Genomic DNA, 12928 nt, shown 5'->3' with positions numbered 1-12928 from the left:
CCAATGCATAGAATATCATCCACATATCGGCCATAAAAGGTGATGCCAGGGGAGTGGGAGGAGGGACTACCTGCACTTCAATTGATACCATCATTATTCTATTAAGAAATCACTCATCCTAGCACAGTTTATAAATGCTTACAAGTTTTCAACTACATGTAATTATCTCAACACAGAAATAAAGAAATTACGAAGTGCATAGCCACTAGGCTAACCGCGTGGTCAGGAAAATAAATTAAGCGGGAGTTAAATGGATGATCATCATTAAGCTGGAGCTGCAAAAAAAAGAAAAATTTCTGTAGGGAATTCAAGGAGAAAGGTGACCAGCAAACACACAATTAGTACAAATTTGTGGAATATTTTTGTGGCTATTTTGTTGTTTGTTCCAACTAATGGCAGGTTTAGGAAAGTGAACGATTTATCCTGTTCTGTTTCTATGTTGCATTTTAGTCTGTTGCTGAAGTCATTAAGGGATGCTTGTAAGCTTGTAAAGTGGTGACGAATTTGGCTCTCCAATGCATAGAATATCATCCACGTATCAGCCATAAAAGGTGATGCCGGGGGAGTGGGGGGGGGACTACCTGCACTTCAATTCATACCATCCTTATTCTATTAAGAAATCTCCTAGCACAGTTTATAAATGCTTACAAGTTTTCAACTACACGTAATTATCTCAACACAGAAATAAAGAAGTTAAACACAGATTTTCCAAAATCGAAATTACCCAACACAGCTAATAAATTACGCCAACAGAACAGCAAAAACCTGTCAAAACAAACTTCCCAACACAAAAAATCATCAAACTGCCATACATCCAGATGGTGTTAAATTCTTTGTGCCTTTTCTAAGGTGAATTTTCATTTCAGCTTGATAGAGTTAGATTAAGATTACTGTCTCTACAATGTTTTAAATAACCTGCATCAACCTAAAGAGAAAATTCACCCTGTTAACTTGTTAATATCAGATTGTTAACTATAACCCAACCAACCAGATAAAAAAAGAAAATGAAAAAGTTACTTAAATCAGTCATTCTTGGCCCGAAGATATAGTTAAAAAATTACTTCCACACTATGCTCGTTCCCCGAGAATTTACGGTTTACCAAAGATTCACAAACAGAATGTACCGTTCCAGCCGATAGTTGAAGGTATAGACAGCCCCAATTATCATCTAGCTAAGAAACTAGTGTCAGCACTCAAGGAGTTGGTAGGTCATTCCCTCTCCTATATTAAAAACACACAAAACTCTGTAAACAAAATCAAAGACATCATACTGGCAAAAAGTGACTTATTAGTCAGTTTTGATGTCTATTCCCTCTTCACAAATGTCCTAATCAGTGACAATTCTTTTGTTACATGACAAATTCTCTCCCAATAACAGCATTCTTTGTGCATGTACTGTGTTCTGTCTATTTATTTTGACAAAACATTTTCTACCTACAAAAAGAAGGCATAGCCCATGGGCTCACCATTATCCCCCCCCCCAATTACTAACTTTTATATGAAAGCTTTTGAGCAACGTGCTCTACATTCCTCTGCTTTAAAACCCAAAGTCTGGCTTAGATACATTGACAATGTTTTCATTATCTGATCCCATGGCTGCCAGACATTAGACACTTTCCTGAGCCCCCTAAACAAACAACACAGGCACGTACAATTTACAGTTGAGACTGAAATGTTGAATATGCTTCCTTTTCTAAATATGCTTGTTACACTTCTTCCTTCTGGCAGTCTTTCCTTCACTGTTTATTTACAAGAAGCCTACACACACTGGCCAATATACAGCAATTCCTCGATTAATACGCCTAATGCATTCTTTAAAATGCATACAGACAAATCGGCCTTCAGAACACACGCAATTTACAGACAAAAAATATTATTCTTGGTGGTGATGATGGGCAATAGATGGCGTTGATAGTAGTAGTGTCGTAATTGGAGAATTAAGTAGTAGTGGAGAGGATGAGATCTATTTAGAGAAGTAGAGTAGTGTGTCCTCCCATGATGAGTCCTTGGACTCCCTGGAGGTGTCACGTAATAGTAATAAAAACAGGCTCATTAATCGAAAATGCACTAATCGAATATAGTAACCTATGGGAAAATGTATAATTTGATCCCCAGATTTTTTTTTGACCCTTAAGTTTTTTTGTAAAAGAATTAAGGTATGTCTCAGGGCCTAGTTAAAAGAAAACCATGAAACTGAAAGACAATAAAACATATTCAGAATATAAATTTATTATTCTACTTCTTAACAGAGAATTGAGCTAACATAGTTTGGCAAACATTCTGTTTCTTTTTTTCATACAACTGACGGTATGGCCCTATTGCCTCTTCTGCAAATTTTACTGGTTCTCTCTCTCTCTCTCTCTCTCTCTCTCTCTCTCTCTCTTCACCAGAGTCAGTCTCTAAGCATTGCTGCTTAAAAACTTCGATTGTACGAAAACTATTTTCAAATTGTTTCTGTGAAACCTCTTTGGGCTTATCAGTGATTAAATTTTCTTCATATTCTTCAGGATCTTCCTGCTGTACATCTAAATTTAGCAGGTCAGAATCACTCAACTTCTCAGAATGAGATTTAATTAACTTAGATTCATTTGAAAAGCCTCTAAAATCATTTGCACAATGTGGAAGAATGTGCTTCCAAATGGCTCGCATATTGCTAGCAGTAATTTCATTTGACTTTGCGACTTTATAACCAGGCTGAGATTTCTCTGACTTGGTTAGAAAAGTCTTGGAAGGCAGTCGCTTCCAAAAAAAAGGCTGGTTTGATCAACATTAAATATTTGTTGATCACAATAGTCCCCTTCTTACACAGTTTTCTTCAAAATCTCTGGATATCTCCTTATCTGCAATTGCAGATAAGGAGATATCCTTCGCCTGTGATTAAAACATTATGTAGGCTATTTCTCTTTTTGAAACGCTCAAATCACCCAGCACTAATGTGGAATTCTTTTCCATCATTGATAGCCCTTTCTTTCAAGGTTGCAAAGAGACTTAATGCTTTTGATTTAATTAGGCCAGTGTTTAGTGGGATCCGTGTTTGGTTACAATCTTTGATTCATGTAAAAAGAAGTCTCTCAAATTCAATCATTATAATACTTTGATTTCGAGTGCATGTAGGATGAACTTGAAGCAGCCTTACTTTTCTCTTTGTATTCAGCAGTTGATTCACCCATTTTTGTGTTCTTGTCCTATCTTTGCTCTGGACTCGCCTTGTTCATTTTTCTTTATTATTTCAAGTTTTTCTTCCAATCAGATTATTTTTCAAATCATTTTCACACTTCTATTTTGTGCTCACTAATTCTTTTACTCATGATTAAAGGTTAGGAAAATAATTTAAAATAAAAAAAAGTAAGGAAAACAATTGCACGAGATATGATCAGCAAAATGCTATGTAAAGCAGACGACATAAATTTTGGCCGTAAATTTGGAACATAGTGTACATGGAAATAGTGTAGTATGGCATTGAAAAATAGCTTTGGAAAATGTTTCAAATCGGTAATTAAATTTTTTCATCCTGTGAGCGATTTTTTAAAATGGTTATCCATAAAAAAATTTATAGATTGAAAATTTTTTAAATCTTTAACATTTATTTTTAAGATGTATATAGGTGCACTAATTGAATTTGGGTATCGAAAAAAAATAATACGCTATTCGAAAACGCACTAATCGGGGGTGCATTAATCGAGGGATTGCTGTATACACAAACTCCTACCACCACCACCACCACCCAACACAACAACTAGGTGTCATTAACACACTAAAAAACAGGACTTTGAAGATTTGCTCCAATGAACAAGCACTTAAAGATGAATTAAAAGCTATTAGCAATACCTTCCTTAAAAGTGGTTACAGCCAAATCGGTAATTAAATACTATCAACAAAATTCTTCACAAGACCTCACCTAAAAAACAAAAATAAACTAGACTACAATAAAACTGTAACTATTCCATACATTAAAGGGATATCAGATAAAATAAACAGAATACTACAGAAATACAACCTTAAAAGCCACCTTTAAACCTCCTGCAAAATTAAAGAATTTACTCAATTCATCCAAGGATCCACTGGCTCACCCTGGGGTTTACTGTATTCATTGCACCTGTAATTTGCCCTATGTAGGGAAACAGGATGCACAATTCCCATCCAAAAAAAAAGGAACATAAATGGCACATTAAATTTAATAACTATGGTAAAGCTAACCTTACTGATCATGCTTTGAATACTCTATATAGAATTGACTGGAAAAGCACCTTGTTTACATTAAACCAAAACGTGGTATGAACGTAAATTTAAGGAGGCCTGTGAAATTCTTATCAACCACCATAATCTTAACAATAACTATGGTCTAAAAATCCCAAGAATATGGAAAGCACATATTCTACTTGCATAACCTTTCTACCTGAGTCAATTATAAATATGATTATAGGTAATCCAGGATCTTAACTCTAATATAACAATTCTCATGTTAAATTAGGACATCACTTTTGCTGTAATAAAACTATATGAAATTGCTTTCTGATGTTGTCATAAATAGAATATAGCTTTAATGTGGTTATTTTATTTATTAATGTAATTTTTTTTTTTTTTCATTAGAGGTCAGTCCAATAGAATAACCCTTGATCAAATCATTGTCTCTTTGGCATACTGTATAAAATGCAATATAGCTCTTTATTACATTTATTACTCTTGTCTCTGTATATATGTGTGTGTGTGTGTGTATGCTCCAGATAATGACCTTAATATGAAGGTCGAAATGTTGGGAAATTAAAATGATTATTTCTAATACAGTTGTAGTCTCCATAATTTGTCTGAAATGAATGCTGATCATCATGTAACACTGAAGGAGAGGATTCTGAATGAAACACAGATCCATCAAGGTAATATATACTTCAGTGAATGAAGAGTACATGTATAACAAACTCTTGTCTTATTCTTTTCCTAATAGGAGTAACTTGTAGTTTTTCTCGTTACTACAGTGTATGAATATTTAAGTCCATGACTGTATGTTGAATTGGAGAGAGAGAGAACAGCTTCCCACGAGACTCCACAGGTTACTGGTTAATAACTTATAAACCAAGTGTGCAAAGGCCTACCTATTCCAATACGTCTTAACTTTTCTAATCAAGTTTTATGTATGAGTGTGTCGAATGCTTTGGTCAGGTTAATAAAGACATCCCTGACAGTTTTGTTTTTATCTAAGATAGCATTAAGGAGTAGATGGTAAAGATACCAGGTTACTGATAAATCTGTATTGGGAGCAAACTGCCTCAATAAAAATATCAGGAGAAATATTGGAGGAATTCCCAGTAAAGAAGGGTGTCAGACAAGGCTGTGTTCTTTCTCCAATATTGTTTAACCTTTATACTGAAAATATCTTCCAGCAATTAGAAGAATTTAAAGGAGTCAGCATAGGCGGCAGGAATATGAATAACTTAAGATATGCAGATGATACAGTACTGCTAGCTGAAAATAAAAAAGATCTTCGAAACTTACTAGAAGAGATGCTGAAGCTAAGTGAAAAATATAGACTTAATTTCAACTTCAAAAAAAAATCTAAAACTATGCTGGTAACAAGAGAAAAAGGGAAAATACATACATACATACATACATCTTCAAGGCCCACTCTTCCTAATTGGGTTGTGGGGGCAACAGCTGCAAGAGGAACTTCCAACGGTCACTATCCTCTGCCACCAAGCTCAGGTGTTCTGGTGGGATTCCCAAACGTGTCCACCCAAGGTTTTGGATATAATCTATCCAGTGAGTCCTTGGTCTTCCACGTGGCCTCCCACCTTCTGGCTTGGCAAAGAGGGCCTGCTGAGGGAGCCTCTCTTGTGGCATTCTGACCAGGTGCCTGTACCACGGAGAAGCAGCAGTTGAGTATTGAGGGTTTCCCGAATTGCAGAGCTTCCGACTCTGTCGAGTTTTGTCAGCCCCGCAACCCCTCGAAGGAACCTCATTTCAGCCGTTTGGATTCGTGTCCGCATTCTTTCTGTCATTACCCAACTCTCATGACCATAGGTGAGGATGGGGACATAGACTGTATTGACGACAGCCAGCTTTGGCTTAACTCCCGCTTCAATACTACCGAACGGCCAAGCTCCCGCAATATTGAGCTTGCTAAGCCAATTCGAGTATCTAGCTCTATGTCCCATTTTCCATCATTCGTGAATATGGACCCAAGGTATTTAAACTTCTCCATCTGCCTCATTGGGACTCCACTTACATTTAGAGTGCACTTGAGACCACAAATGTTTCAGTTTTGGCCACACTGATCTTCATTCTGGCGTCTGCACAAACAGCTACAAACCTATCCAGGGTCCGCTGGAGGTCATCTGTGGAAGAGCTAAGCAGAACTAGGTCATCTGCAAAAAGCAGACGTCCAATGCTACATTTTCCAATTCTGACACACTCATTGCCTCGGCTGTGCCTATCAATCTAGTCCATAAATATTATGAAAAGGAGGGGTGACAGAACACACCCTTGGCAGAGGCCAACGGAGACTGTGAAAGGTTCAGACTTTGTGCTGTTTACCCTGACACAAAACTCTGGGCATTCATACAGGGACTTGATGGCAGCTAATAGTTGACCATCTACTCCATACTCCTGTACTACTTGCCAAAGCTTATCCCGAGGAACCCGGTCATATGCCTTCTCCAAGTCCACAAAACATGTGTAGACATTCTTGGCATATTCCCAAGAGTTCTCAAAGACTTGCCTTAAAGTGAAGATTTGGTCAGTTGTGCTTCTACCAGGATGAAAGCCACATTGTTCTTCCTGGAACTTTGACTCAACTATGCTCCTGCACCGTCTTTCCAAGCACTTAGCATACACTTTCCCAGGCAGGCTGAGCAGAGAGATGCCACGATAGTTACTGCAATCCTTCTGGTCTCCCTTAAAGACTGGTATTATTATGCCTGTCTGCCATTGCTTTGGTGCTCACCCAGATATCCAAGCAGCCTGACACACTTGAATCAGCCAGAGAACACAGTCTCGATTTAAGGCTTTTAGCATTTTGGGCCGAATTTCATCATCGCCAGCAGCCTTGCCCGATTTTATTGATTTTATTGCTAAATGGACCTCTTCTGCTGTGAGACTAGTCATTGCCTCGATCTGCACCTCTTGGATGTCCACAACTGCTGGGCCACCCGGGTTAAAAAGGCTCTCAAAGTATTCCCTCCATCTGTGGAGGATATCCTTCTCGGTTGTTAAAAATGCACCATCAGAGGCCTTAATTGCCCTTGCTGTGCACGTGGCACAGCAAGGGCAGACCATCCTCCCTCGAAGGCGGCGGATGGTCTGCCAGGATACTTTGTTTGCATTTGCATAGGATGAGTCTAATCTTTCTCCAAAGGATTCCCAAGCCTTCTGCTTTGCTGTCTTTACTGCCTTAGCAGCAGCTTTTTGTGCCTCAGCATACCGCAAATGCATCTCATGTGACCTGACTCTAAACCATGTTAGGTATTGATATAAATATTAAGATCAGAGGAAATACTTTAGATCAAGTGGAGAGTTATATATATTTAGGTCAACTAATGGAAAGTGTGATAAGGAATATCAAGAAGAATAGAAATTGCTAGATCAGCCTTCAATAGCATGAAAAACATTCTGACCTCAAGGGAAATTCACCACAAAAACAAGAATTAGGCTGTCCAAATACTACATATGGTCAACACTGTTATATGGAGCAGAAACCTGGACATAAACTATAAAAGCCTTTGAGATGTGGATCCTCAGAAGAATTCTTAGAGTCCCATGGACTGCCAAAAAAAAAGTAATTTAGAAATATTAGAGATGATTAGAAAAGATAGGAATCTGTTGAAAACCATTTAGAAAAGGAAAACCACCTACCTTGGTCACATACTAAGGAATGAATCCCTACCAAAAAACACTTCTAGAAGGAATGATACAAGGAAAAAGAAGAAGAGGAAGACAAAGAACAAATTGGATGAGAAATATTAAGGACTGGACCTTTTTGTCCTATGAAGAATGCAAAAGAGAAGCACAAAACAGTACATGGTGGGAGCTCATGGTAGTCAACCTCCTGGAAGGAGATGACATCTGATAAGACAAGAGATGGAATCCACCTATAAAATTAAAAAAAAAAACCATATTCAACTCCTCTAAGGATCCCTTCCCCCATCGGTCCAACTTGGAGTATACCATATCCATTGCACCTGTAACTTATTTTATATTGGTGAAACTCGACATACAATTCCTATCTGTAATGTGGTGGAGTGCCAGTGCTTTGCACGAGAGAGAGGAATAAAAATTTTTGATCTGCTCACAGCAGATCAAAACGCACTTGCACATCTCTGAACAGTGCTTGGAGCGTTTTAACAAGAATAAAACTGATTTTGTGTGTTGATTTATTACTATGGAAGAGACTTAGATTCACCTTTACACACCAGAATCCAACCAGCAGTCAAAACAGTGGACAGAAACCGGTTATTCAGTGCCAAAGAAGACAGAGTCGGTTCCATCAGCCAGAAAGGTCATGGCATCGGTGTTTTGGGATGCTAAAGGCATTTTGTTTATTAATTATCTTGAAAAGGATAAAATAATAACCAGGGAATATTATTCCGATCTTTTAACTGGACTTGACAAAAAAATTCGTGAGAAAAGACCCGGTTTGCAGAAGAAAAAAAATCATCTTTCATCAGGACAATGCACCTGCCCACAAAGGTGTTTTGGCAGTGGGAAATTAAGGGATCTGCACTATGAATTATTGGAACATCCACTGTATTTCCCAGATTTGGCTCTCTCTGACGTCTAACTCTTCCTCGCTGGTCAGTGTTTTTCTTCGAATCAAGAGGTGATTGCAGCTGTAGAGGGGTATTTTGCAGATCTTACTGAGAACCACTACAGGGACGGAATAATGGTGCAGGAGCATCGCTAGAATAAATGTATTAGTCTTAAGGGAGATTATGTTGAAAAATAAAAAATTTTCGAATTATAAATTTGTTTTTTCATTGTTAGGCCAAGAACTTTTCAGCCCACCCTCATAGTGTGAGTTCTGTGGTTGAATTTCTTGATTTTACAGGACAAAAACCCTGAGTTGTTGGAAGATAAAACCTGCTTGCCCATGCCAGAGATTGACTAACTCGGGAACCAGTCGAAGAAAGGGTTAGAAAAAATAAGTTCTTCCTCTAGTTAACAATCACATTTGAACACAGAATGGCTTTCAAAATCTTAGATATTATTATATATGGGAGTCTGTGGAGTCATTATCTCCTAAATCTGTGTACACAATTTTTATAAATTGATCATATGCTTGTTATATGACCAAAAAGAAACCAAAAAAAAAAAAAAACAAGGAGAAGCCTGCTGATATAATTATATTTCATTAATTAGCTTTTATATTTTTAAGAATTCTTTTATTTCTTAATATTTTATTACTGTTTTCCCTAATTGTATAATATTTCTTTTTGGAATGACTGTCCCTTAGGTTGAAATAAAGAGATAACATTTTATGCAATATTATGAATTTATTATAATTATTATTTGTAGGGCAGAATTGGAAGAAAGGCGACTTTACATGTAGAGATGAGTTTGGATTAGGAGGAGGTGATAGCGATGCTCAGCCTACTCAGGAAAATATTGATGAATCAAATCCAGTTATCAAAGCATTTCGAAATTACCAGACAGAATTAGATACAAAACATGATAAGTATGAAAGATTGGTCAAGAAAAGCAGAGATGTCACAATAGAGAGTAAAAGGATCATTTTTCATTTGCATAGAATAACTGGGTAACATTCTCTCTCTCTCTCTGTTATCTTAAAAATGTAATTCAGTAACTGGTTTTGTTTTAATATTTTATTAATTATCTTGATGCATTTAATCATCATGACAATTTATTATGTAATTTTTTGAGTTACATGTTAAATATGTCCCATAAATAGGCATTTAATTTATTCAAATACTCATTTATGTATTAGTATGTAATTATTTCATTCAAATTAATTATTACATTCAAAAAAATGGTTCCTCCTAAATTTTGCAGTTCAAAATATTTTAAATGCTTTTTTTTATTTTTATTTTTTTAACAAGTATTCACTTTAATAATAATAAATATAACCAGATAAAATTTACTCTGAAAACATTAAAGAATACCTATCAAAGAGATTAAGCATTCTGACATTATGGCAGAATGTTTAATATAAGAAGAAAATACTGTTGTAACTTCCTTATGAAAATGCTTGTGAAACACTAGAATTAGAGATGAGTTTGGGGTAGGAGGTGGTGATGCTCAGCCTACTCAGGAAAATGGAAGCAGGTGAAAGGTATAAGGAGAGAAATCAGGTGGCTGAAAGTTTTTATCAGTATATGGCCAATTGCATGAGCCACCACTAATGATAGTTAGGTCTGATTATGTGTAACATGGATATTTGTGAAAGTTTTTGTGTGGTAGTGATTTTCCTTGCCTTTTGTAACTTTTAAATAATGGAAGCTTGAAAGGCAGAGGGGGGGGGAAACCATGCTTGTCTCTAGAGTAGTTCCTATATTATCTGTTCCTTTGGCACCACACACCCTTACTATTAATGCGTTGTGAGTTTCCAACTTTTTATAAATGAGATTGTCATTAAAAAAAAAAAATGTGATGCTGCATATGACACTCGGAGGTTTTGAGAAATTCAAAACATATTATCACATTTATAGTATTCATGCACTTGACTATCTTCTCATATATTTATTTATTAGACACAGGTATTCACAGAAAAATAGTAATTTTATTACTGCAAATATTTTGACCAAAAACTAACTGGTCATCACCAGTGCATCAACATAATCACGAGATGAAGCTACAAGAATGTTAATCCACAGAGCTGAGCCATGTACCAAATGCCACCTAGTGGGTTGTTACAATAAAATAAGATTACAATTAAGGCCCAAATTTAAAATTAAGTGATTTGAAATAAAACTTAATTACATAATGAAATGATGCAGCATTATGTTAAATTAAATCTAAAAATTAAAATAAATAATATAATAATTAAAAAAGGATGGGGATGAGAATGAGACTCCCAAATCTTAAATCTTGGCAATAGAGAGACAGTCATTCCAATTCAAATTTGGGTGGTGTAGAAGTGCTTCAGCACTCTTTAAATAACTGCTCAAACCTAAACCTGAACCAATGTAAAAGGTGAGTATTGGATCATATGATATCGTGGTCAGTGTCCATTCCATGCTGGCCAGATTTTTCAGGTTTATTGTTAACATAAGATTGGTGTTCTTGTAGTCATTTTTCAACAGAACATCCTTTTCGACCAAGTACGATAGAAGCAGAGGCACTCCCATTGAACTTGAACATTGGGGTGGGGGAGGGAGAGAGAGAGAGAGAGAGAGAGAGAGAAGGATGTTCATCTTTCATAGATGGTGACCAAGAGGAGATTTTGTTAGGGACAAAAGTGGTAACTAAATTATCCTTTCAGAATCTTATCAGTCATCTCAGAGATGTCTGCGATATGTGGGATAGGGAATCACCATATAGGTTTTGGGTGATGGGCTTGTATGAGTCCAAGAAGCATTTAAACTTCCTTGAGGTGAAACCATTCTATAGTAAGATGCATTGGATAGTGTTCAATTCTTGTTGGAGAGCTTGGGGATTGGAGCAGATAACACATGCTCTGTTGAGCAAAGATATAAAGAAGCTTATTTTTTTGAGATGAATGATATGCTGAATCATGCTGTATGTAATGGCCTGTGAAGGTAGGTTTACAGTGAATAGAAGTTGTAAGTAGTTCAGAAGGGCTACAGGAAAGGAGGCTGTCCAGGAAGGCTAATTGTCCATCCTTTTCTTTTTCCATAGTGAAGTTTATGCACTGGTGTAGACTTGGTTTTGTTTAAATGGTAAGTAAAGATTCTTCTGAGTATTGCCTGATGCCAATACACATCATCTACATATCAAACCCAAAGGAAGATTGGGGTTGTATTGAAGAGAATAGGGATTCTTCAAGATGCTCTAAATATAAATTAGAAAGTGCAGGTGACTAGGGACTTCCCATGTCGGTTCCTTCAATCTGTTGGTAGAATAGTTCTTGCAGATGAAATAGCCTGAGTGCATGAGAAGGTCGAACAGTTCAACTATGTCTGGAGGAAATTTATCTGATACCAGTTGGAGACTATCAGCCAGAGGTACACTAATAAATAAGAACTGGATATCAAAGCTGATGAATTCTTCACGGAGGTTTGTGTATGGCCAGTACTGGAGCTTAAAAGATGAGCTAGGAATTTGGCATGTTACTGTTTGTGCTTTATTTGTTTTTCCTCTGATCAGATGAGCTTGCTAATCATATTTCTTCTTAGATTTCTTCATCAGTATTTTCTTTAATAACTGTAATATTCATCTCTTTGTTGTATGCTTTTAGTCATTTCTTTACTTTTCAACTGATTTATTTTCCTTATTCTGAGAATGCAGTCCAATACTGCCTCCCTTAGAAAGTACTCCTTGGCTATTTCCCATGCACTGGTAGCTTCTTTGCCTTCCAAATTCTGACACCCAGGCTATCTTCTAAGTTTGTCATAATTACTTGTTTTGTAAATTCACACAGAAACCCTTTGTTTTGGCCAAACACTTTACATGCATGACTGCTTCCTAAATCATGATTATACAGTTCCCTTCCCAGTTTAAGGCAAAATAACTACCAGTGTCATAAGCAAATCATCTGATGCTATTGATCTATTATTATTATCACATGGGGGCAGCTCCATGGAGTCCATAGACTCATTGAGGGAGGTCATAAACATTATACCAAGCACTATCCAATATTCATACAATATCTCTCATACTTTGCTTTGAACTCATCCACAGTCATGACGCCCACAACAAACTCAACTTATTCCACTCATTCATCAGCCTCCAAAAATTATAGTCCTCACACCCTTCCTCTCTCACCTGTTCTGAAAAATTTCCTGTATACCCTTTAGTAATT

At 36.6% G+C, this 12928-nt stretch overlaps 1 protein-coding gene across 1 annotated transcript in view; it reads left to right on the top strand.

The window, feature by feature from the left end:
• Trax (Translin associated factor X) overlaps window positions 1–12928 on the top strand; it is a 56326-nt gene that overhangs the window by 5953 nt on the left and 37445 nt on the right. The window contains exon 2 of the mRNA XM_090398919.1: window positions 9505–9745. Coding sequence (XP_090255045.1) covers window positions 9505–9745 — 241 coding nt within the window. The remainder of the gene's footprint in view (window positions 1–9504; window positions 9746–12928) is intronic.

The sequence above is a fragment of the Typopeltis vanoorti genome, chromosome 10 (assembly GCF_054136105.1).
Source record: "Typopeltis vanoorti isolate ZY-2024b chromosome 10, IOZ_Tvanoo_1.0, whole genome shotgun sequence".
Classification (NCBI taxonomy): Eukaryota; Metazoa; Arthropoda; class Arachnida; order Uropygi; family Thelyphonidae; genus Typopeltis; species Typopeltis vanoorti.
This window is presented reverse-complemented; position numbering and strand designations above follow the sequence as displayed.